The sequence below is a fragment of the Leguminivora glycinivorella genome, chromosome 5, assembly GCF_023078275.1.
Source record: "Leguminivora glycinivorella isolate SPB_JAAS2020 chromosome 5, LegGlyc_1.1, whole genome shotgun sequence".
NCBI classification, from domain to species: domain Eukaryota; kingdom Metazoa; phylum Arthropoda; class Insecta; order Lepidoptera; family Tortricidae; genus Leguminivora; species Leguminivora glycinivorella.
Genome location: NC_062975.1, coordinates 20,046,707 through 20,074,404, shown reverse-complemented (window position 1 = coordinate 20,074,404; position 27,698 = coordinate 20,046,707). Strand labels below are relative to the sequence as shown.

The window sequence follows — 27,698 nt, the reverse complement described above, 5'->3', positions numbered from 1 at the left end:
AGGGTTCCGCCAGATCGGTACGGAACCCAACATAGCAAAGAAAGAAAACCCTACATAGCAAAAAATCAAAGATACAAGAAATAATAATAATATATATTTTTTTGTTTTATTGTCAAGGTCTCAAGAATCAAACAATTATAATAAACACGTCTAAAAATTTTAAAACTAAATTGACATGCCATTTTATTGTTTGAACGTTTGTGTCTGGTTTGTGTATTATTAATGTTGATTATGCATTAATTATGCAATGCATCACACTATGTTGCCATTATGAGAAAAGCATAAAATAGATGAAGCTACAGACTACTAAGAAGATACTGGATGAAGCTAATTTAACTGAATAAAACAAGCCCAAAAGGACAATAATAAAAGAAATCTCTTCATAAAAATCGTTTCATAGACGCTTTACATTTAACATACTTTGTAAACGCAATGTCATTGACGTGACATGTCAAAAATCAATTTGCAGAGGGCGCTGTAAATTGCTCGGCCACGTAAGTCAGGGTCGTATTTTTCTTGACTTTATTGCTTTAATTACGTTTTTTTACGCTCCCTTTTAATATGTGAAAACAGTGCAATAGTGTAAAAGTGTGTATACAGTTTTCTGTCTCAAAATTCCGTTCCGATCGCGGTAAGTGCCGATTTCCGTCTGGCAAACGTCTTCGCCCATCCGTCAGTCCAGTAGTGAATTAGCATGTTTAATCCAATATTGTCACTTATATCTCTGTTTTAACATAACATGGACACGAAATAATTTTATTGAAAACATCTCTGAAGGTATGCGCAGTTCAGTTCGGCGACTGTGTCATAATATTCCTTAATTTTTCTAGATTGAGGAACGATGTCCAATTTACCACCAAACCCGTATAGCAACTTGCCCGGGGCTCCACCGACGAACGCCAACATGGGGCCGCAGCCACAGCTGTTCAATCAGAACCCGCCTCTCAGCCAGCTGCCTCCCGGCTATAGACAAAAACAGGACACAAACTCAAACACTCCGCAACACCTGCCGTCGTCGATGCCCCAGAATAACTTCGCCCGACAAGCTCCAAATGTGAATCATTTAAACCAAAGTGGAAGCAATTCACCTGCATTCAACAACTCTGGAGTGATGCCACCAGTGCAAACTAGTTTAGGCTCATCTCCAGTAAGACCACCATTAAAACCTGTGACTCCAACTGGATACCAGAATTCTCAGCAGGTTCCTCTCTCGTCGGCCAGCCCACAAACAGTGTCTAATGCAAATCCTTCTCCTAATCCATATCCTCCTAACATTCCACCTCAACAGCGACAGATAAATGACAATGCACCCCCACTGATTGCCTCTAGTCAGTTCCAACCTGTCACGAATGGCCCGGGATCACAGCCGCCAAGTCAGTACCCAGTGTTTTCAAGTGCACCACAATCAGTGTTACCGCCTAATGTTAACAGTGCATATAGACCTACACTTGGACCACAAATCCCGAAAGGAACAGGCTCTCCACTACCACCCGTACCTCAAGGACCAACCAGTCAAGCTAATATACCATTTTCTGGGCCACCTCAACCAGGGCAAATGAGACGCAGTCCATTAATATCTAGTCCCCCAGTGAGTGGTCCACCCACAAGTGCTCCAATCACAAATGCACCTACAGCAGCACCAACAAATCTGCCTTTAGGAGTGAATGGTCCATCAGGCCAACCAGGGAGACAACCACAAGGTCCAACATCTGCACCTAATGTGGGGCCACCAATGGCTCGTCCACCAAGTGGACCACCTACTGGTGGGTCAGTTCATCCACCTGTAAGTGGATCCCTCGGACCAGGCTTGCCACCAAACCAGATGTTCCCAGGTCCCAATTTAAATGGACCTTCAGGATCAACACAACCTGCAAGACCACCTGGCTCTTTCCCTCCAGGTTCATTCCCAGCTCCTAATCAACTACCGATACAAGGTCCTCCTTCTGGACCCCAAGGTTTACCACCTACCAGTCTCCAAAGTCTACCACCAACAAGTCTACATCAACAGCCTGGTTTGCCTAAAATGCCACCTGGACCACAAGGGCCTTTAAATATGCAGCCTGGACCAACAAATATGGCTCCTGGTCCTTACAACATGCAACCTGGACCCCCTAACATGCCTCCAGGACCTCCAAACATGCAATCTGGTCCTTTGGGGCCTCCAAATGTTCAACCTGGGCTACATAACATGCCTCCGGGACCAAACATGCAACCAAGACCTGTTATGCCTCCTGGGCCAGTCATGCAATCAGGACCAAACATGCCACCCGGAATGCCGCCAATGCCTGGCCCTCAAAGTACATCCGGAGTGCCACCAGGACCACCAAAGAGCAACATGCAGAACAGATATCCACAAATGCCTCAGAGCAACCTTAACAATCAGCCGATGATGCCTCCGCAGCCTAATATGGCTCAACCTACCATGAACAGACAATATGCTCAGCCACAATACAACGCCCAGCAGTACAATACCCAGGGTATAACACAACAAATGGGCCAACTGAGTGTTACAAAACAAGGCTTCGACCAGCTCTGGGGTCACCAGATGATAGATTTACTGCAGTGTACAAATATCTTGCCGGAGTATGCGGAGGAACCACCAGAGATACGGCTGGGTCACCAATTTGCGGAGTCTTCAAACTGCAGTCCAGAGTGAGTTCTTTCAATTATTTAATTTTTACAAATTAATTCTACAAAGCATGCATAAAAAAATTAACTAAAATAGTACATTAACACAGTACGTGTATCATATAAACATTAACTATAGAACAACAAGTGCAGTGATATACACGCATCAGCTATCAGCTGCTAGTGTATCAAATAATATAATATAACATAATAATAATAATATACGACGTTTTTCAGTTCAGATGGCCCTCCGAAGTTTCGACCTGACATATAATGAAGCACTTCTCGCACTAGTGCGTAAAAAACACCATCTGTACTGAAATAGTACATTACGATATAAGTGCGTAAAAAGGGAAGTTCGAAACGAGTGGCGATAAATTAAAACACGACCGAAGGGAGTGTTTAAAATCGACACGAGTTATGAATTTCCTTTTCGCACGTGTATCGTACGACGTTTTTCAGTACAGATGGCCCTCCAAAGTTTCGACCTGGCATATAATGAATCACTTCTCGCACTAGTGCGTAAATAAAAAAAACACCATCTGTACTGAAAAGTATTTCGAACTTCCTTTTTTACGCACTTGTATCGTAATATACTATTTTTAATATTTTTGTTTAGTATTATTACTTCAAATTTATTTTTGACTCAACTATGCTGGCTTTACAGAATTGATACCCTATTTAATACCTGTGCACCAAATTGCATAATTTAAACTTTGCATCATATTAATATGATCAGATTTTTTTTTAAACGTTATTGATGGATTCTACTTCCACGGTCACTGGGTCACAGACTTTAATTTGTTGATCCACTTCTAGGTTATTTTATAATTAATAAATAAATATAACTCAACAATACTCAACAATTAAAGTACTTACCGTGTACTTAGTTACCGTGGGGCTCAGTCAATCTGTGTAAGAATGTCCTATATAATATTTATTTATTTATTATTTTATTTTATTACTTGAGTGTATATGTATACCCAGGACCAGACGCCATATCATGGGTGTCAAAATGTAAAAAAAGCAGTAATTACTTTTAGTCCTTTCAACACAAAAAAGGCTTAAACACAGGCGCCAAAATCATATAGTCATTCCCCTGATTGAGTTCTCGGGCCAGTACTATAAATGTAGAGCGACCCCAATGATTTTTTGATTTAGCCAGACTGAATATTAAAAATTTCAATAATTACATCTCTAAACCCAATTTTGTTCTATAAATAAATTAGGTCTATTTTCTCTATTCCTCTTACAAGAGTAACGCCTTATTGATAAGACGTAACTGAACTTAGTCACGTACAGATTAAAATTGACGAGTATAACTGGAGATAACTCGAGCATCTCCAAGTGATGTGCCCTCGATTTAAGTGGGCGCTAATATTGCTAATTGCTAGGCCAATTTTCAATTCTTAATGACGGTCGTTGAATGACCATGATCTGCTTCCGAATTTTTAACATCGTCTTACACCTATTTATTTAATACTAGCGACCCGCCCCGGCTTTGCACGGGTATTATAAACTTTCGTCTTGAATCACTCTGTCTAATAAAATAAAAAAACTAAAATCCGTTGCATGGTTTTAAAGATCTAAGAATACATATGGAATGGACAGAAAGCGGGAAGTGACTTTGTTTTTTTACCTACTATGTAGTGTTTTATACCACAAAGTAAAAGACATTGACAAAAGGTGGACAATAGCACAGTATAATAAAGAGTACTATCGTACAGTATGGCCACTCCCGCTCCCCGCTGAAAGTGCCGCCCACCCCCTCTCGGTTACCTCACAGTTACCACCTGTCAAAAACGCGAACAGTCGACCTGTCATATCTCACTCATACAAGCATGGTACGCGTTCACCTACACGAGCTTAGACCGTGTGCTAGGAACGCGCCTCTTTCATATATTTGATTGCCAGTGTCCGAGGTGTGACAATAGGCTAGTTTCCTACTAGTCAAATCAGCTTCTTTTTAAGAACTGTCAAAACGATTTGCTAATATGGAATTACTATGAAATACTGAGGAGTGACGTCACGGTCAATTCATTTACTTTATATCTTTCTCTTCAACCTATTAAGTAGAAATTATGTTTAAACGTAATTACTGTCCATATTTTTCTTCTAATTATGTGGCGCTTTATTTCGTGCACTGCATAAAATATTTTAAGTTAATTTTTTAAGTATAGGAAACTAGCCTATTCTGTAAGGCATTCTCTACCAGTCAACCTTCGGGTAAAGCAGATATTTGTAATAGGCCATGCAACATTATGTCTTTGACACAGGACCTCATTAAAGTCGATGTACTCTGTGAAGTCAAGTTTTTGGCTTATCACACTACAGTACAATTATTTTATATTACAAATTTATGTTTGTAATAATATATGTACATATTTGAAAGAGGTGGTCTAAAACATTGTACAAAATTGCATCATGCTCACATTATTCAAAACATATTTTTAATTTACCCAGGTGTTTAAAAATCCATTCACCGGTACTCTCCTGTCATAGAGACAATAGTAGCGTGTTATCATACGAGAGTGGCAAAGATAAACAGCGTGTGCTTACTGCTTTGTAATCTTTGATAACGATAAATCACACAGAAGGTCAAAGTTCTTCGAGTTACTTAAAACATTTTTTGACCAACAACCAACTTAATTTGAAATTGATTCATCTAATTTTTAAAAGGTTACGATGTTCCAAATGTTCAATGCTGAACAGCTCTCATTTAGAGATGAATTCTTAAAACTTACAAAACACTGAGTCTGTCTTATTTTTTTGATAATTACATATTATTCCGCTCAAGGGCATTTTCAGAATTTGGGACCCCCCCAATTAACGTAAGTTGTTAACAAAGATTAACTCACTGTCAGTTTTGTGACTATAACTAAGCATGAAAGTTTAATAAAAATATTGTTTTTGTGTTAATTTCATAAACTTTAAGCGATAATCTACATTCAAAATGTGAAAAAAGTAAATTTTTAGACAGATTTTATGCTTAATTCGTCAACAGATCTGGCTCATATTTCACCGATCCACTTCGAGAACACGTTGATCCCTCTGTCAACACAGGTTAAAAATCTCGGTCTCATTATTGACAGTGGTTTGACATGGGAGCCTCTCGTAACAGACATTAGTAAGAAGGTGACAAACATATTACGGGCGCTTTACCGACACAAAAATTTTTTACCGGTCAGCACTAAAACGCTTCTCGTACAGTCGCTGATACTGCCAATTATTGACTACGCTGATGTATGTTGCACCAACATTACACAAGCCTCGCTGTCCAAGCTTGATCGTCTCCTAAATAACTGTATAAGATTCGTTTTTAATCTTCGCAAATATGACCATGTCTCCGCTTTTCGCCGTAAACTTAATTGGCTCCCAATTCGTGAACGTAGGTCATTGCGAATCTTGTGTGCTCTTTATTCGATCCTATTTGACCCAGCTGCGCCCAATTATCTCAGGACCAACTTTCAGTTCGTAGCGGCTCGGCCGGGTTGTGAGCTGCGTCCTTCTCGTGCGCTGAAACTGGCTGTCCTCCCTCATCGCACTGGATTCTTGTCCAACTCGTTCAGCTGTCAGGCAATTCGTCTATGGAATGCCCTCCCTCTGCCTATCAGGCAAGCTCAGAGTAAACTCTCTTTTAAAAGCAAGTTGCGTAAGCACTTATTTGCAAACATTCGAAATTAAAGTCTACTTGATGTCTCGCACTAGGTACATTTATTTATTTATGTATGTGTATTTTATTTATATATTTGTATTATACTAATATATATGTAGGTTTATTTATTGTATTTGTGTATGTTTATTTTATAATAGTAGGTATCGACTTGTATTTAATCATTACAATCTCATACAGGCTCTATAATATTGTGCACCAAACTAACTATCTCTGTTTTGCCCAATGGTTGACTGGTAGAGAATGCCTTAAGGCGTTAAGTCCGCCATTTGTACTTTTTATTGATAATTTGTGCAATAAAGTTTAAATAAATAAATAAATAAAATTCTCGTCACAAAACTTAGTTAGTAGAACTTAGTAGAAGTTTATCGCGAACATACAGACATTACTGACAGACAGTCAAGACGTGGCGGCTGATTTTGTTTTATAAGTTAGAGATTTGTTCCTTGTTGTTGATGAAACCGACGGTTACACCAGTCATTTTGCAATGTAGTAAAGTTGTAATGTGTACAAACGGTAAGAGGTGTCTGTTGACTCTTTCCTGGTTGTTTGATTACGAGGAAAACGTACGGATACGAGAAGTATTATGTACTGTTTTGTATTTCATCCGTATTCTAGAATTGGTATGAATGACGGGTTATAGAGAGGTATAGAAGGGGACATGCTGCGTTGCGACGACCCCAAATAAATGGGATAAGGGCAAGCGAATGCTGATGACGACAGATCTGGCTCCGTCGGTAGTGACCCTGCCTGCTAAGCTGGGGTCCAGGGTTCGAATCCCGGTAAGGGCATTTATTTGTGTGATGATCACAGATATTTGTTCCTGAGTTATTTCGTTTTCTATGTATGTAAGTTTTATCTATCTAAGTATGTACATATATCGTCGCTTAGCACCCATAGTACAAGCTTTGCTTAGTTTGGGGCTAAGTTGATGTGTGTAAGGTGCCCCCAATATTTATTTATTTATATTTATTCTGGAATTTGTAGGAGTCTTACAAAATATACCGTTCTGTCTTGAAAGCTGAAAAAGAAAAAGCATGTGTACTAATGAGTGATTTAATGATTTCTAATACATAACATGCTGATGGATGTGTTGCTGACCCTTATTGTCAAAGTAAAATTTGTAGCTGTGCATTTACTGTCATCTCTCGACACAGGATTGCTTTAATTTGCCCATATATCTTTTACCTGACATGTCTTAAAATTGTTAAATATAATCAGTGTCGCCAACTAACCGGCTATCTACAAAAGGGGTGGCGCCATCTGAACGAGCATTTTTCTCAATGTTTTTTAAGCTTTATTTATCTTATACTTAGTTATGTTATCTTTGTTTAACTAAATTCATTTGATATCAAGCAGAAACGTTTGCAAACAACGTTTATCCATACTAATATTATAAATGGAAAGTGTGTGTGTCTGTTTGTTTGTCTGTCTTTCACGGCAAAAAGGAGCGACGAATTGTCGTGATTTTTTAAGTGGAGATAGTTGAAGGGATGGAGAGTGACATAGGCTACTTTTGTCTCTTTCTTACGCGAGCGAAGCCGCGGGCAAAAGCTAGTTATATCATAAATAGAGGAAGCGGAATAATTATTTATTGTTGGTATCAATGCTTTGTTACATATCTTTATGTTATAAGACTTATAAGCATTGTTAAAATCCTTAGGTGCGACCCGCTGCAATGCAATGACACATTGATACCTATAATTGTAAACAGAGGCGCTAACACGGTTACTCGCCAACTACTGTCAGGATTTCATTCGTCCTATCAAGAATAAAATACGTCGCAATTGACGATAACATACATGCCATTTATATTTTTAGACCCAGACTCGTTTTTGCGTTGTTGAATTTAGAACGTTCTTTCTTTCCATTATAGTTCAAAATGCGTGTTCATTTTGTGCTTTTTTAAGGAACTTGGGACTTAGGAGGATATAAGTTTATTATAATAGGGAACTTGACTGTAGTTAAAATATAATATTTTATACCGTGCACGAAAAAAAGCACCAGACAATTATAAGAAAAACATGGACAGAAGTTATTTTTTAAACCAATTTCTATTTAATAAGTCAGGTAGAAATATATAAAGTAACTGAGTTGACCGTGACGTCACTCAATTCGATTTCATATAAATTCCAAAGCAAGTCGTCCAAATTCGTTTTGACAGTTCTTAAAAAGAAACTGATTTGACTAGGATGCAAGTAGCCTATGCAATACGAGACTGGTTATAAATGTTGTAAATATGGGCTATATTTGGACTTTGAGTCTCGTCTCAATGTATGCGTCATCGGACAATGACTTAAATTGATTATGGTTACGTATGTGGCTGGACAAAGGCGTTTTGTGATGTTTCTCTGTATTTATAAACACATTTGAGATAGGTTATTTTCATTTACCTACTCAACCTACTGATTAGAACCGACCAATGTGGCTATGGATTACTGATTCGGCAAATACCACTAATAAATAAAATTTCTAAATGTTTAAACAAAGTAGCACGTGCACAAAGTAAACGTTTTAGATGATATTAGGTAAAACTATTATGTAAGTATGTAATTATACAAGTAACTAGTTGAATAATAGTTATAAACAGAAATAGATACCATACACTATAGAAAAAGCGATCAAGTCCACTGGTGGCAAAGCCGGGAATCGTCTCGGGTGGAGACCCTAGCTGGACAGCTATCACGGATCACGGCTAACAAACCAAAAAATATTATAATATAAAATAATTTAATTTGTTCCCTAGTTCCATAATTGAATAATAGTTATTTATGTTGTACATTTTACATTATTCGCAATTTTCTTTAAGTATAATTAGGCACATATACATACGTACTTACATTGTTGAATAGTAAAATCGATAAGGTGACGTTTTATCACGATTGTGTCCATAATTTTATTATAGGATTGTTTACGAGCATGCAGTTGTACTATTGCATGCGGCCTTTGTGTTGTAAATAATAGGACATAATTTTAGTTTACAACAAATACGTTGTGACAAGTTTCTTGTTTTGGTTTTGATTTCACTAGCAGATTATACATTTTAAGTATCTCTTTCGCTTGCACTAGTTTGTACGAGATGTACTGCAGAAAGTACGATTAGATAACAGAAAAGTTTGTTGTGGACTCGAGGCTTTCAATTTATTCTTCTCCTCTTACCTATCTAACGAAGTAAAAATTTAATATTTATATAATAAATATAACCTAACCACAAAATTAAAATTTTGAAAAAACCCCCGACCGCGACCCAGTGGACCGATTTTCATGAAACATGGCTAAGAACACTCCCGACTAACTCAGCTTTCAGACAAAAAAAAACTAAATCAAAATCGGTTCATCCGTTCGAGAGCTACGATGCCACAGACAGACACACACACAGACAGACAGACAGACAAACAGACAGACAGACAGACAGACAGACAGACATACACACAGACAGACACGTCAAACTTATAACACCCCTTTGTTTTTGCGTCGGGGGTTAAAAAACATTTCTTCTACTTTATCTTAACATTTCGTATCATCTGTTTCAGAATCTTCCGGTGTACGATCAACCGTATACCCGAGACGAACAGCCTGCTGCAGAAGTCGCGGTTGCCCCTAGGAATACTAATCCATCCATTTAAGGATCTCAATGTAAGTTGCTGTTGGAATAAGTATGTGACTTTCCATTTCAAAGGGGTCCTTATGCTACAAGTGCAAAACACAACGCATAAAAACCCTTCTGTCACTGTAGTTTAAGCGATATAAAATTCTAACAAGTTCAAGTCTTCACATACTTTATGCCGTGTAATAATGATGCGCTATTTAATAACAAAATATACTCTTGTGTTGATAAGCGCCATTAACATTGTCATTACGATTTCATTTCTTGTAATCGGTACTAATTTATACAAAATTTAAAGTTTTATCTTCCCACTTAACTGCGAGGGATTTTTCAATCTACTTCTTATAACTCTAATACAATTATAAAACAGCTTACATTTTTTTAAATTACTGTTACTACTATTTTATAATAGCAGACAACGTAGTACATAATCTAATAATTTTCGTAAATGCACGTAACTGCACGATTTTTTAAATACTCTTGCTACTATACGTTGCTTAAGTTGCTTTCGTCTCGTCGCACAAATATTTGCAATATGCATTCACGAAATTTTCGCGAATTGATTACGCGAGCTGCGTGCAAGTGCAATGTGCCTCGTCACACTTTCACTATTACTGTAGGTATTCCATTCACGCCTGCTGTGACCCAAATGCCTACTTTAGATTCGACAATCGCCTTGACTTTAACCTTCACTTGGCCACTACAGGCGGCCTAGCCGAATGATAATCGTTGCCGCTAGCCGCCGACCGAAATAGACTGCATTTCGGTTCTGTCGCGCCAATACGGAAGAGCGATAGATACGAGCTACGATAACGATATTATCGTAAGCGTTTGTGCATTTGGCTACGTACCCTGATCGGCTATGTGCGGCGGTCGCGCTGATGAGATGTAGCGTATAATAGTAAAGTGCGTTTTCACATTATCCGATCCAATATCGGATGTAGGAAGGACTTCAATGGAAAAAATCAAAGATGGAGCCTTTAATGTATGGGATGTCGTATCGGTCCTACATCCGATATCGGATCGGATAATGTGAAAACGCACTAAGGGTGAGGTCACTACATTGAGTCGCATCTTGTGTATAAGAAATCGCTCGTTAGTAGTATGAACAAGTGTGTCTTTCAGTTTTCCGATGCGTAAGCGTCTTCATTCTCGAGCGATTTCTTATACATAAAATGCGACTCGATGCTGACAGATGTGACCACCTTAAGGTACAGGCGCGTTCGGATACATCTTCACAGGTACGCGGAAAAAATCGGAACACAACTGATGTTAGGAGCATAAAAGCGTGTTCAGATTATTTTGTTCGTGCAAGTGTGTAGATGTAACTGAACGCGACTGTTAATCTGTATTATAAAGTTTTGATTTGATATTCTACGTTAGGAAACATTGATTGATTGATTGATAAACATTGATGCCTGTGTGCACCTCTCTAGTTAACCACTGTCTATAGTCGGCCTACAGATATAGTGCGAAAAGGGTTTTGTTTCGTATTTTTCCGGAAGCGTTCGTATTTGTCATGCTAGTTCAGTCAATGTCAGAACATCTTGTAGTGAGATTGATAGAAATAGCATGACACTTTATGTTTCCGTAACAATACGAAGGCAAATCTTTTCGCACTTATATCTGTACCTTCTTGTAACAAGTAGCGTGTAATTTAGAATATCTATACTAATATTTTAAATGGGAAAGTGTGTGTGTCTGTTTGTTTGTCTGTCCTTCACGGCAAAACGGAGCGACGAATTATCGTGATTTTTTAAGTGGAGATATTTGAAGGGACGGAGAGTGACATAGGCTACTTTTTGTCTCTTTCTAACGCGAGCGAAGCCGTGGGCAAAAGCTAGTTTACTATAAAGCCTGCGTGCATAGACGAATGCACAAACGCTCACGATACGCTCACGAAACGAAACGCTCGTAGATATCTATCTCTATCGCTCTTGCGTATTGGCGCGACAAAGCTAGACTTCCTTTCGTGGCGTTTCGTTTTCGTTTCGCGTCGTAGAAATGCTATTCGACTACGGGGCCGGACCAGAAATATATGACTATTGTCAAGAGGGCGCTGTTATTCTAATGTATGCGATGACAATTCAGTATATAGTATGAAGAAAATAGTTCTAATAAAATTCCGCATCATGGCGCGTAGCCATATCGTCACTACTTTAAAAAAAACTTGTATCTTCGTCTGTCAATGAAAAGAAAATTGTAGTAAATATGTATGGAACGCATATAGACTTACTGCGTTTTAACTTTGAGGAACAGCGAGAGATAAGAGATTTTTTAAAAGTAGTGACGATATATTTCTGGCCATGGTTTATTTTATTGTCATTGGCCTATTCATAACGAGTATTGTACTCATTCCAGCATCTTCCGGTGATACAATGCTCGACGATAGTTCGATGCCGAGCGTGTCGGACCTACATCAACCCGTTCGTTTACTTCGTCGACGCCAAGCGATGGAAGTGCAACCTGTGTTACCGGGTGAACGATTGTGAGTACTGTTATATGAATATTGTACATAATACAGGACCTTCAGGTACAGTGCTCCACGCAGTGCGGTGCTCGTTCCGGACCTACACCAACTCTTTACTTCTTGAATGCGAAGCGATGGAAGTGCAACCTGTGTTGCCGGGTGAACGACTGTGAGTACGAGTATCATTGTCCGATTGTACATAATACGCGACCGTCAGATACAGTGCTCCACGCAGTGCGGTGCTCGTTCCGGACCTACACCAACCCTTTACTTCTTGAATGCGAAGCGATGGAAGTGCACCGTGTACCGGGTGAACGACTGTAAGGTCTGTGAGTATAAGTATCTTTGTACAATTGTACATAATACGCGACCTCCAGATACAGTGCTCCACGCAGTGCGGAGCTCGTACCTGACCTACCCCTATCCTCGATGGAAGTACAACCTGTGCTACTCTGTGTACCATGACTATAAGCACACCTAAAGTCCTACAACTGACCTACATCAACCCGTTCTTTACTGCGTCATCCACGCTTCTTTTATTCAATGTAACAATGCAATCAACGCTGTCTTCAAATTTGCCTATGAGCAAATAATCCAATGTAACAATGTAATCAGTTGTGTTTTGTGTGCAACCTGTGTTACCGGGTGAACGACTGTGAGTACGAGTATCATTGTCCGATTGTACATAATACGCGACCTTCAGATACAGTGCTCCACGCAGTGCGGTGCTCGTACCGGACCTATACCAACCCTTCTTGAATGCGAAGCGATGGAAGTGCAACCTGTGTTACCGGGTGAACGACTGTGAGTAGGAGTATCATTGTCCGATTGTACATAATACGCGACCTTCAGATACAGTGCTCCACGCAGTGCGGTGTTCGTATCGGACCTATACCAACCCTTTACTTCTTTAATGCGAAGCGATGGAAGTGCAACCTGTGTTACCGGGTGAACGACTGTAAGGTCTGTGAGTATAAGTATCTTTTCACCACACCAACTGGTAAAGGCTTTTTTTTGCTATTCGAAAACAGATAGCAAAATTGCATTTTATCCACAAGGGGGCAAAGTAATTTCATACAAATTTTAACTCGATGTCTTAATCTGGCTGCTAGATTTTACCTATAAATGATGATTTTGAATCATAAATATTGAATAAATTGATGGATTTGATTTATTTTGATGTTTTACAGTCAGTATTTTGTTCGTGTTGGTGTGGTGAAAAATTTTGTGTTTCACTCGGTGGCAAAGTTTGTTTAACCTTCGTGCCTTGATACCCTCGCAACGCTCAAGATTCCACTTTTTGAACCACTCGCTACGCTCGCGGTTCAATTTTGGAATCTTTCGCTTGCTCGGGTATCAATATTGGCACGTGCGGTTAAACAACTACTTTGCCCCCTTGTAAAACAAATAACTATTGTACAATTGTACATATACGCGACCTCCAGATACAGTGCTCCACGCAGTGCGGTGCTCTTACCTCCTACACCTATCCTCGATGGCAGTGCAACTTGTGTTACCGAGTGAACCATTACTGTGAGTACAAATGCTCAAATGCTTTTATACATGTACAAATGCTTTTAGATTTCATGTAAATTACGAAAATTGGCTATTATATAAAAGTACCTATTTCAGCATCAATACTGTCCGTGTTCAATACATACCTACACCGCATAGTTGTTAAATGAGGGTCAGAAAAGGGGACGGACTGAAAATCAGCGCTGCGTAGTCAATTTGTAATAAAATGGCTGAGCAGCATAACATGCTGAGCCCCTTCCTTTTGACATGGTTTATCTTATTTTTTTTTAAAATATATTTGTGCAAATGTTTAATTTTTATTTGTGTGTCAATAAATGTTTTCTTATTATTATTCTTAAATATCATTGTACGAATGTACATAATACAGCACCTCAGATACAGTGTTCCACGCAGTGCGGTGCTGACCTATAACTATACCTGTGCTGCCCTCTGTACCATTACTACGAGTACACCTACACTACAGTCCTACAACTGACCTACATCAACCCGTTCGTTACTGCGTGGATGCGTTTCTTTTATTCAATGTAACAATGCAATTAACGCTGTCTTCAAATTTGCCTATGAGCAAATAATCCAATGTAACAATGTAATCAGTGCTGGCTGCGTATTAGCAAATATTATTGGTAAAAATTACTACATATTGTGTTTTTTTATGTGCAAATATTTACGTGGACAGTTGTATCTATTCAAGTGCGTACGTAAATGTGTCGTTTGCGTCAAAACATTTGCTAAACATGCATTTCATAGCTTGATTTACATAATTTTTGCTAAAACTCTTCAAAGCACATAGCGTCCAATAAAGCGATGACCTTTCACTAAAGAAATCGAGCCCGAAGACCTGGTTCTTTCAGCTTCTGATATTTTTGAGTTTGTTGAGCTCAGAATCACTAACATTAGAATATTTAGCTGAAAACTAAACTGTATTTTTTTTTCTAGTACCCGAAGAATTCCAATACGACCCCGTGAGCAAATCGTACGGCGACCCGACTCGACGACCCGAGATCAAGTCGGCCACCATCGAGTTCATCGCCCCCGGCGAGTACATGCTGCGGCCGCCGCAGCCCGCCGTCTACCTCTTCCTCTTCGATGTCTCTCAGATAGCTATGGACTCCGGGTACTTGCATGTAAGTATTCATCATTTCTGCTATAAGTAACACACATAGCTGTAACATTTAGTTGTCAAAGCGGACCCCAGGCTCCCATGAGCCGTGGCAAATGCCGGGATAACGCAAGGGATGATAACAGTAACATGCGATTTTGTGACCCGGTCGTAATCATAGAATTCATCGCCCCAGCTTCGGACTTTATATGTCGGGTTTCGCCCGACTCTTAAGTATGAAGGCGCTCACGGCGCCCGGCTTTGGACCGCGGGATTCACCCGACTCTAAGTATGAGTCTATCTCTTCCTCTTCGATGTCTCTCAGATAGCTATGGACTCCGGGTACTTGCATGTAAGTATTGATTATTTTAGCTATAAGCTACCCACATGGCTGTAGCTTACGACCCTGTAAGCAATTCGTACGGTAACCCGACCCGCAGGCCCTTGATCAAGTTGGTCATCGCCCCAGCTTTGGACCCCATAAGAGCCCGACTCTTTAAGTATGAGGGCGCCCAATGCGCTGGGCTTTGGACCGCGTGCTTCGGGCTTCGTCCGACACTTCGCCCCAGCATTCATTGCCATCGATATGTAAAAAGATTACGCTCTACTACTTTGGACGACTTGGATGAATCCCGTTAGTTATTTTGTCTTTCTTGACACTTTGAAGTCTGACTATTATGTTCACGACCTGGTGCAAAAAAACCTAGTGAAAAATTGTAATTTCTAAGTCTTCTAACATTGATTGCTATTACAGGTAGTATGCGAGACCCTAAAGAACAACCTGGATCAGTTACCCGGCGACGCTCGCACGCAAGTCGGCTTCGTCTGCTACGACTCGCACGTGCACTACTACCTCATGGGCGAGGGGCTCACGAGGCCCAAGGAGATGACCGTGCTGGATATAGACGGTGAGAGAACATACAGTGTGTGGCCTGAGTTGGGCGCACCCACGCTCATGTTGGGTGCAGCGGGGTATGGCGTGCGTGTCAAATAATTGAAGCTCATACCAAAGTCATATGTAACTCCGTATAGACGGATAAAGTCTAAGAAAAAAACGTACCTCAAGACTTTAATGAATAACCTAACCACAAAATTAAAATTTTGAAAAAACCCCCGACCGCGACCTTGTGGACCGATTTTCATGAAACATGGCTAAGAACACTCCCGACTAACACAGCTTTCAAATAAAAAAAACTAAATCGAAATCGGTTCATCCATTCAGGAGCTACGATGCCACAGACAGACACACACACAGACAGACAAACAGACAGACAGACAGACAGACAGACGGACAGACAGACAGACAGACAGACACGTCAAACTTATAACACCCCGTCGTTTTTTCGTCGGGGGTTAAAAAGGTACGGTGGCCAAGATGGCGTTACACCTTTGGGGAGCGCTCGGCTAGATGGCGTTAGTAAAAATATTTGACATTTTAACACATATCAGCTAAGAATATGGGCCAAATTGTCAAAACTGAGGTTCAAAAGTTTTAAGCCTGTGTCGTGAGATGGCAGTCTATGCACTGTGATTCACATTTTACATTGATAGTAACTCTCTATGATAATCAATCCTCTTTGCTCATACATAATTATGTCCTGACTCCTGAGTAGACGCTGCATAGCGTGCGCGCGTCGCACCGAGCGTCTCAGGCCTTACCTAAGGGCCAGTTGCATCAACCACATTTGAGAGACACATCATCGTCATGCAGCAGACGTTTATGAAACTTTCTATACAATAAAATTTAACGAACGCTTTAACGGTGACAGAAGGTTTGGTGCAACCGACCCCCTTTTTTTTGTTTAGGAGGGGAAAAATGCATTACGCATACCACTCGGGTGCGGGGAAGGACCCGAGTGTTTAGGTGGGACTCCTTGTTAAGGGCTAATCCCAAGTCTACCCACTAAACAACTCCCCCGTCTGTCGCCATTGTGCTGTGGCGGTGGGTTGCAGGTACGCTCGCGTTTTACTTACAGCACCAGTCCGCTTTGCAGAGCACCACCTCCGGAGGCCCTCGATAGCCCCATATGGTGCGAACGACGCTCAATAATAATAAAGCTGGAAATTTTGAGACCGAACAGCATAATCTCATCATTTTAGAGTTCTATGCCATTTATTTCGAAACGCCAAATATGGCAACTGAAATTTACGGCTATATCCTGGAGCATTTTGACAAATGTCACATGTCGCGCCGCACACGATAGGCATGGCGATCCATGGGTTACAACGAGTTTGTTTTACAATATCTGTTTCAGTCACTAACAGGGTAAATATGTGCACAAAACGCAAGAACTTAAAGTGTTAATATTTGTTTTTTTTCCCAGACATATTCCTGCCATCACCAGAGTCATTACTAGTGAACCTGGGCGAACGAAAGGAACTAGTGAAGGAGTTGCTGAGCGTGCTCGGCGCGCGGCGCAGCGCCGGCGCCGCGGGCCCGTCCGCGCTGGGCGCCGCGCTGCAGGCCGGGTACAAGCTCATGGTACCGCCTGCAATACACTCTTCTACACCGACGGGCTTGCCCGCCCAGATAACACTCCATAACGGCCCGGCCGCGACATTGGTCTAAGCGCGACAGCGGTGAGCGGCAGCCATACGTGCGAACGCAAAGTCCCATCGCTGTGTCTCGCTCCAATATGGCCGCCGCTCACAGCTGTCGCGCTTAGACCGATGTCGTGGCTGTGCCGTAACTGCCAAAATCCATACTAATATTATAAATGGGAAAGTGTGTGTGTCTGTTTGTCCGTCTTTCACGGCAAAGCGGAGTCCCGGGTTCGAATCCCAGTAAGGGCATTTATTTGTGTGATGAACACAGATATTTGCTCCTGAATCATGGATGTTTTCTATGTATATATGTATGTATTTTATCTAAATAAGTATGTGTATCGTCGCCTAGTACCCATAGTACAAGCTTTGCTTAGTTTAGGGCTAGGTTGATCTGTGTAAGGTGTCCCCCAATATTTATTATTTTATTTATTACTAGCTTTTTCCCACGGTTTCGCACGCGTTAGAAAGAGGCAAAAAGTAGCCTACGTCACTCTCCATCCCTTCAACTATCTCCACTTAAAAAATCACGTCAATTCGTCGCTCCGTTTAGCCGTGAAAGAAGGACAAACAAACAAACACACACTTTCCCGTTTATAATATTAGTATGGATTTATTAAAGCTTACTCTCAGGCTAGAAATTGTGTTACTAGCAATCTAAGCTTAAGTAACGATTTCTAGAAATCTGTTTCTATTTATCAATATTTAATAGAATTTTAACTTCTGATTAGCAGAAACGTCTGCAATCGAAGCCACTAGGCTTAGAATAAATTTAAAAGTGGAAAATGTCTGCCTTGGGTGAGACTTGAACTCACGGCCTCTGGATCGATACTCCAGCGCTCTGCCAACTGAGCAACCAAGACTTCAACCAAGCCAGCGAAATTTTCCACTACTAAGGTCAATGGGACCCGTAGCGACATCTACCGTTAGAGTGTTAAACTTCTTAAACGGCAACCGGAGTTCCAAGTCATATTGGAAATTCACCAGTTACGATGCGCTAATATTTAATAGAATGAATATTAACATTATGTGTTATGTTATAGGCACCAACGGGAGGTCGCATCACAGTATTCCAGACATGCTTACCGACGATCGGGCCCGGACGGTTAGAATCAAGGTACGCTGCAGACAATTTCATCTTACGGGTACAGCAATTACTTTAATATGTACACAGAAGACAGAGTTTTGGGGTAAACGCCAATAGATCTATGGCAGCGATGGAGATATCCAAGGAACGGTCAATATCGATCGAACTATTTGTTTATCGATTGATAATCGACTGTTCATATCGATGGATGGATTACATCATAATCGATTAGTGAATGGCATATTTTTAATTTTTATTTGTTTCAGGGAAGACCCCAACGCGCGATCATCGAAAGACGTGGCGCATTTAAAACCAGCTACAGACTTCTACAAGCGAATCGCGCTAGACTGCAGCGGGGCGCAAGTAGCCGTAGACCTGTTCTTACTCAGTTCACAATACAGCGACTTGGCGACCTTAAGTGAGTGCTCAAATTAGGCTAGTTTCCTTACAATGGTCTTACTGAAAGATCCTATAGTGCGGTCTTAGAAAGATGTGGCGCGTATAAAACCAGCTACAGACTTCTACAAGCGAATCGCGCTAGACTGCAGCGGGGCGCAAGTAGCCGTAGACCTGTTCTTACTCAGTTCACAATACAGCGACTTGGCGATCTTAAGTGAATATTTAAATTAGGCTAGTTTCCTTACACCAAGGGTTTCTGATTTAATTGCTAAAAGGATCCAAAGATTTCTATTTCTTTAAACGAGAGGTCTTCAATTTTTTTTATGTCACCGGTTTCCAGACATTTATCGTCACGAACAATATTGTTGTTGTTGTTATTTCATAAGATCTTAGGTATGCAATGGCCTAGGTAGCTCTTAATGGGTTAGGTAGTTCTTACTTCTTAGCGAGAGTATTTTGTGTTGCAACGATCGCGTAACGATCTCGCTGCTAGCGCGTAACACATTCCATGAACAGTAAATTCTTTGCGCGCTTTGTTTGCTTCCAACTCGCATGCAAATCACCAATGTAATTAGGCCTTTAGACCACGGTCTCTGAGATCCCATCAGCGCAAAATCGTAATTTACCAAAAAAAAATTACTTGGGATCTTGTTGTGAATCGAAGTTTATTAAATATAATCGTATTTAACAAAAACCTCATACAACATACATAAATCACGCCTGTATCCCATAAAGGGGTAGGCAGACCACATGAACTGCTAAGTTTCAGTGCCACTCTTGGCAAAAAAGGGGTTGAAAGAAATCCAAATTGTGACATTGCAGTGACAGGTTGCCAGCCTCTCGCCTACGCCACAATTTAACCCAAATCCCACAGTCGACTTTTACGACACCCACGGGAAGAAAGGGGGTGGTGAAATTCTTAACTCGTCAGCACACGGTGCACGGGGCTCAACACCTCATATTGTATATTAAATCACATTATTTTTTCTAGGCGGCATGAGCAAATTCAGCGGCGGCACAGTTTACCACATCCCGCTCTTCAAGGCGAGTCGGTCGTGGCAGGCCGCCACGCTAGAGCGCATGCTGACCAGGTACCTCACGAGGAAGATCGGCTTCGAGGCCGTCATGCGGGTCCGGTGTACCAGGTAATGTCTAATTACGTTATTACTTAACAGTAAAATGCCAATATTATACTTATGTCATCAATCTTATAGCTCCATAGTGCTACCCTACCTCTATGTACCTCGATTTTCGAGTCACAAACATTCGAAAGGACTCAAGTCCGATGTAAGCACGTGGATGTATGTTTTGACACCTTATTTATGTTGTCCGCAGGGGTATCTCCATCCACACGTTCCATGGCAACTTCTTCGTTCGCTCCACGGACCTTCTATCCCTACCCAACGTGTCACCGGACGCAGGGTTCGGCATGCAGCTCGCCATCGAAGAATCATTGTCCGATCTACAGCAAGTCTGCTTCCAGGCAGCGCTGCTGTATACTAGTAGTAAAGGTTAGTGTACTACTTCGTTACATGTTTGCTCCACGGACCTACTGTCCTTACCCAACGTGTCGACAGACGCAGGCTTTGGCATGCAGCTCGCGATAGAAGAGTCGCTGTCCGATCTACAGCAAGTCTGCTTCTAGGCAGCGCTGCTGTATACTAGTAGCAAAGACACATGTAACTCATAGACATATGTGACGTAGCGTAGCCATATGTGACATAAAAACTGTTAAGCGCATTCTAGAACAACTAATCTAGACAATCAGCAACTTTAATTAATAATCTATGTTTATATAGGTGAAAGAAGGATACGAGTACACACGCTGGCGCTGCCGATAGCGAACACGCTAACGGACGTGCTGCACTCCGCGGATCAGATGTGCATCATAGGATTACTAAGTAAAATGGGTAAGTGCGAGTACATATACTTAGTTCAGTTTTCATTCTGTTTATTCTTTAACAAACCAAACAAACAGAATCAGAGTAACCGACATAGCCCTCCGAATCGCTAAACTTAAGCGGCAGTGGGCGGGACACATTGCACGTAGAACCGATGTCCGTTGGGTGGTAAGGTTCTCGAGTGGCGATCGCGTACCGGAAGACATAGCGTGGGTAGGCCCGCTACAAGGTGGACTGATGACCTGGTGAAGGTCGCAGGAGTCCGCTGGATGCGGGTGGCGCAGGACAGGTCATTGTGGCAATCTTTGGGGGAGGCCTATGTCCAGCAGTGGACGTCTTTCGGCTGATATGATGATGATGATTCTTTAACCGGGGCGTTCTTCGCGTTTGTACGAGGTGGTGAACCGTATTGTAAGGCTAGGTTCAGATGTCGCGCGATTCATCTGTACAGATCGACGGCGGTTCGACGCTGACGCGCGGTTCAAAATTTTGTGTGCGGTGCATCACGCGCGGCAACGCGCGGTCATGTACAGTCAACCAATTGGAACCCTAGGCCACTGCAGAACTATGTCATAGTGACATTATAAATCAGATTGTAAGAAAGCTCTTACTGCTTGTCATTTTGACATGGTTGTAGAGTGGCCTAGGGTTCCAATTGGTTGACTATACACAACACCATTGATTTTGTTACAATCTTTAACCGCGCGGCGAAAAAACCGCACGTCGCCGCGTGGTTCATTGTACAGTCGGAACTTAGACGCTAGCGCGCTACTGGATATTGACGCCGCCGCCTTTTTCTATTACCCGAACTGGTTAAATTAAATTAAACCAAATTTTCTTTTCAGCCGTCGACCGGTGCGTCGACGCGTCTATGTCAGAAGCGCGAGAAGCGTTAATAAACGTCGCTATCGACGCTCTGTCAGCACACCGGCTGTCGCAGAACCTGCCCGCGGGCAGCGTCAGCTCCGCGCTGCACGCGCCCGCCTCGCTGCGCCTGCTGCCGCTGCTGCTGCTCGCCTTGCTGAAGAGGGTAACTCACTCACACTACACGCAGCCGGCGACTGTCAGCACACCGGCTGTCACAGAACCCTGACTAGACTGAGTTGGCAGGAATTTTGATAGCCCGGTCTGTTCAACTGTCAAGTCGTTAAGTCATCCACACGAAAGTGTGTGTGTCTGTTTGTTTGTCCGTCTTTCACGACAAAAAGGATCAACGAATTGACGTGATTTTTTAAGAGGAGATAGTTAAAGGGATGGAGAGTGACTTAGGCTACTTTTTGTCTCTTTCTAATTACCCACTTCCCTAAAATAAGGGATAAAAATTTGTATGGGAATGTTCCATTCCATTTTCGAAATTAACGCGATCGAAGCCGCGGGAAAGCGCTAGTAACTTTATAAAAGTTTCACGTTTCAAATAAGACGATTGAAGTGCATTGTCTGCACCGTCAAAATAGCTACAAAGTTACCTTGATCTGCATTTTTCATTTTACCAAATGTCGCCTTTACTCACCTATCCCGTGTTCTGTTTTTTAACCCCCGACGCAAAAACGAAGGGGTGTTATAAGTTTGACGTGTCTGTCTGTCTGTCTGTCTGTCCGTCCGTCCGTCTGTCTGTCTGTCTGTCTGTCTGTCTGTCTGTTTGTCTGTCTGTGTGTGTGTCTGTCTGTGGCATCGTAGCTGCCAAACGGATGAACCGATTTCGATTTAGTTTTTTTTGTTTGAAAGCTGAGTTAGGGAGTGTTCTTAGCCACGTTTCAAGAAAATCGGTCCACTATGTCGCGGTCGGGGGTCTTTTCAAAATTTTAATTTTGTGGTTAGGTTATTGTTAAAGATAATTCGACTTCTTTATTTTAAACACAATAACTTGCCGGTTGATTGTTCGAAAATACTCGTATACTTATGTTAATATATCATGTATTATTACAGAAAGCGTTCCGAACGGGCACATCGACGCGGTTAGACGACCGCGTGGCGGACATGTGCGACATCAAGTCCTTACCTCTGCCACAACTGATACGAGCAGCGTACCCCCCTCTCTACCCCCTACACGAGCTGTCCAATATGAGAGAAGAGGACCCGATGTTGCCGCAGCTCATGCTCAGTGCGCAGAGGTGAGATATAACATGTCACATCAAGTCTACTACTATAACTAATACGAGCAGCGTACCTCCCTCTCTACCCCCTACACGAGCTGTCCAACATGAGAGAAGAGGACCCGATGTTGCCGCAGCTCATGCTCAGTGCGCAGAGGTGAGATATAACATGTCACATCAAGTCTACTACTATAATTAATACGAGCAGCGACGCCAAAAAGGTTGATTTACACTGTTATGCGACGCTCGCATCTATCATGACCCAAGCTATAATCGCCTTAAGGACATATTTACAGGGTGCAAGTACTCGCATCTTAGTTTCATTTGCGGCATTTTGGTCATGCTGAATTATGTAAAGGGTTTTCTTAAAACTGGCAGGTTAAAGCCTTGTTATATTTTAAATCCTTCAGGCAGGCAAGTATGGTCGCGCGATAAATGATAAAACATCCGGCCGTCCCTATCGCACTTACAAAAAGTGCGATAGGCCCGATCTTTTATCGTTTATCGCGCGACCATGCTTTCGGTGCAGAACTATGAAGAGTAGCTAACTTGACCGTAAATTCATTGTGCAGTGCACGCCCGCCGTAATTGCATTTTAAATTGAGTTGAGTTTCATTTGTTAGAAAAATTTTAGAGACAAAAGAAATGCTACTTTATGTATTCACATGAGAGTTAAAATTCCATTAAACCCGAATGTACATCTTATTGCACATTGGGCGGCAAGAGGATAATAAGTCTTAGCATGCATTTTCTCAATTCGATTATTTATTTCAGGATAAACTCATCCGGCTGCTACCTGCTCGACGATCTAGACACGATGATAATCTACGTCTGCCACAACGTCTCCCCCGCTTACCTGTCCGAGACCTTCGGCGTGGCCGCCTTCAGTCAGTTACCTGACGAAGCTAGGAGTTTGCCTGCTATAGAGACTGACGCGAATGAAGCGCTACACGCGTTTATTGAGAAGCTAAATGAAGATAGACCGTATGAGTCAGGAATACTTGTTTTAAGGTTAGTAACTACGTAGTTTTTTTTTTTGATAGTTTAAATTGTGTCCCACTGCTGAGCAAAGGCTTCCCCTTCCTTTCTCCGCTTCTCACGGTTTGATGCCCGCTCTTACCAGTATTATTTAGTTAAAGAGAAAATTGCGGCAGTGGCGTTTAGTCAGTTACCTGACGAAGCTAGGAGTTTACCTGCTATAGAAACTGACGCGAATGAGGCGTTACATGCGTTTATTGAGAAGCTAATTGAAGATAAACCGTGTGAGTCAGGAATACTCGTTTTAAGGTTAGTATCTGTGTACGCGTTGATCCAGTTACCTGACGAAGCTAGGAGTTTGCCTACTATAGGTATTGATGCGAATGAAGCACTATAAACTGAATGAAGAACTACATGCGTTTATAGATAAGCCAAATCATAGATTAAATATAAGAAGATCATACTATCCGCTAAAGCTACAAGACATTTTTTTTGTGACGCCATCTATGTGTGGTGTAGTGTATGCGCGTTCTTAGGCGGTCGCATAAGACCGACCATATGAATTAGGATACTCGTTGTAAGGTTAGCACACTTGGAGAAAAACCTTTGATAGTGGCATTTAATCAGTTACCTGACGAAGCTAGGAGTCTACCTGCTATAGAGACTGACGCGAATGAAGCACTACATGCGTTTATAGAGAAGCTAAATGAAGATACGTATGTCACTTGACACAACGTATCTGAGGTACGAAGTTTCACACCTTCCGCAAGAGGGACTCCACGTACTGTTTTTACAGTATGTTTTTTCCACAGGGACAACTCACCATCCCGGCACTTATTCATCGAGAGGCTCGTCGACGACCGCATGGAGTCATCCTTCTCCTACTACGAGTTTCTGCAGCACGTCAAACAGCAGGTCAAATGATAACGTTAAAACTAATGAGAATTACTCTTATTTCAACGAGTTATGGTGTACCAATCATCAGTATAGTACATCACACATCGACACATAGTGTTGAGGTAACATTGTGAATTATATAGCAAAGTTTAACACATTCACTACCAGACAAAAATTATGGCGGCTACCCGCCCAGCGGGTTGTCCGGCGGTCTGAGCAAAGTTCACGAGTGCCTACCGGGCGGGTTCTTGCTTGCTAAAGTGTTGGCGGTTAATAGCTAGTACGGAGTACGTGCATTTCGGGGTGAGTTAGCAGGTTAGCGAGACATTGTATGAGCGCAGTTAACTGACTTGATGGTGTCTGCACGCTCTGTGCATCCGGGCCACTGGACGCCCTTAGACACTGATCTTACCAAAAGCGAGTCTATGGGCTATCGGCTATAAAAACGAACAATATATAGTCGCGGCTGTGTAAATAAAATATAGAGAAAGCGATTTGTAGCTCTTAGCTCGGCTACGAACTATAACTCGCCCGCGCTATCATCGCGTCTATTTTATTTACACGGGAGCCATCTTTTTCTCCTTTTTATAGCCGATAGCTCATAGCTTACTTGCTCTTGGTGGGACCAGTGCCTTAGTTAACTACTTTTACGAAACACAAGAGCCTAACCAAGACGACGATTGAACATTGGCAAAATACAAATACTAAACGGAAACAGTACGAGATGATATTTGCTAAAATCACGCGATTATTTTGCACACGCTCTAAGGTTGGTGGTTTCAAGTAACGGTTGTGACATCGGTTAGGCCCCCGTGTTTTTTGTGGAATTATCAATTCATATAATAGAATATTGAAAGCGGTTATCTGTTATTTTAAGAAATCTTATCTATTCTTCGTATTTATATTTTCTGTTTTATTTACTATTAAGACTCTCAGAAATCATTTAAAATAATGTTACTTAGAGCGAAGTGTTTTCAATGATAAATGCCTATTTGCCTATAAAATTTAATAAGCGTTGAATATTACATATGTTTAAAAGCATTGTATTTAGCACATTCGCTACCTGAACAAAAAATGGCGCACTATGTCAGAAACCGGTTATAATTTGTAACCCCCCGCTTGTATGACAAGAACCCGCCCAGCGGGGTCTCCGGCATCTGAGCAAAGTTCACGAGTGCCCACCAGGCGGGTTCTTGGTGTCGAACGTGTTAATAGACATGAAAACGTACCTCAATGCTATGTTATCGACGTGTAGACATCACAATAGCTGAATAACAGCTATCGGCCTTGACTTTGTTGAATATTGTTGAACTGTGTAAACGTGACACCTTCACTGTAACATTAACTAAGTTATATGAATTATATTATGGTTTACAAGCTTGAGAGTTGTTACTTTTCGTTTCTGAATAAACGTAAACAAGCCCCTTATATATGTACAGTTTCTAATATTTTTTCGGAGCAAAAGGTCCTAACAAATATTTAAAAATGATTATTGTAAAGACGTTAGATTACAACACTAGATATTTTTTGATGTCCTAGGTTATTTTTGGTGTAACTTTGATCTTTTATTTGAGTTTAGGCGGATTTACACCTTCTGACAAAAAAATCAAAGTCAGTCAAAAGAAAATGTAAACTTTCTTTGCAACAGATATGTTAAGATGTTTGTACGGACGATCGTTTAGATTTTGACTGGAAACGTTACACGATCTATCTGTTGAACCATATACGCTGTAAATGTATAGATATATTAAAGTTGACGAGTAGTTTAATTAAATATTTAATTAAAGTACTATAACTGTAAATAAACATGTTTAATTTGTCAAATAGAGCGCGATCGCACTCTTATAATCAGAGATCGGACGGATTTGCGACATTCTTAGTGACTAACGTCATTTTAATGACTTTTAGTATGAGATGACGCACAAAAATCCGATCTCTGCTTATAATATTAATATCGATGATAGTCTTTCGGAGGTCAAATGTGAAACAATATAGTTAAAAATAAGATCGCATTTCCAGATTATCGTTCGAGTCTATTATTAAGTGTGCGATATGTTGTAGATCTATATAACTAAGACTATTCGACTACAAGGAGGTATTCCTATTCGTTCTATAACTTAGTACTCATTCTTTAACAGAACTAATAACACTTTGTTTCATGGAATAGAACGAATAGAAACGCTCGGTACAGGAAAATACTAGTATGAAAGAGACACTGCCAGATACAAACTAAACGATGCAGCTTAGATATAGTATGAACTAGGATTCGAGAGAGCTTAGTGATACACAGCTTATTGTTATTTGTTTTGCAAAGAGCTATTACGCCGAGCGACTTTTGCAGTTATGCGAAGCGTTTCAGCTTATATACAGTCGTAATGCAACACAAAAAAGTAAAGTTATTACTTACTAGCTTTTGCCCGCGGCTTCGCTCGCGTCAGAAAGTAGCCTATGTCACTCTATTCCTTCAAGTATCTCCACTTAAAAAATTACGACAATTCGTCGCTCCGTTTTGCCGTGAAAGGCGGACAAACAAACAGACACACACACTTTCTCATTTATAATATTAGTGGTTCCGAAATATTCAGATGTACCTTACCTATCAGGTAAAGTAAGATACACGAAGTACTGATATTGACGGAACTGGCATGACAGATACGAACGTTTCCGCGAAAAAACGAAGGAAAATCATGTCGCACTACATTTGTATTGTGCGACAAACGACAAAGATTTCATCTGACGCGCGCAACAACAGCCCAATATCAACCTTAAAAGAAGGGTCAAAGTAA

The 27,698-nt window shown here is 41.2% G+C and overlaps 1 protein-coding gene across 2 annotated transcripts; it reads left to right on the top strand.

Moving 5' to 3' along the window:
- The first annotated feature begins 429 nt into the window (after window positions 1–429).
- LOC125226130 (protein transport protein Sec24A) lies at window positions 430–26,340 on the top strand. 2 transcript variants are annotated; one of them, XM_048130017.1, is made up of 16 exons: window positions 430–494; window positions 831–2,652; window positions 9,835–9,937; window positions 12,270–12,396; window positions 14,851–15,038; window positions 15,768–15,921; window positions 17,338–17,495; window positions 18,601–18,674; window positions 18,911–19,062; window positions 20,035–20,188; window positions 20,379–20,554; window positions 20,843–20,953; window positions 21,790–21,974; window positions 22,871–23,055; window positions 23,812–24,048; window positions 24,828–26,340. In XM_048130017.1, the coding sequence occupies exons 2-16, from the start codon at window positions 842–844 to the stop codon at window positions 24,937–24,939; spliced, it is 3,927 nt and encodes a 1,308-aa protein (XP_047985974.1). In that variant the 5' UTR covers window positions 430–494; window positions 831–841; the 3' UTR covers window positions 24,940–26,340. The 2 variants fall into 2 exon arrangements, with proteins under 2 accessions (XP_047985974.1, XP_047985973.1); XM_048130016.1 differs by having other exon boundaries at window positions 468–631.
- Window positions 26,341–27,698: the final 1,358 nt, after the last annotated feature.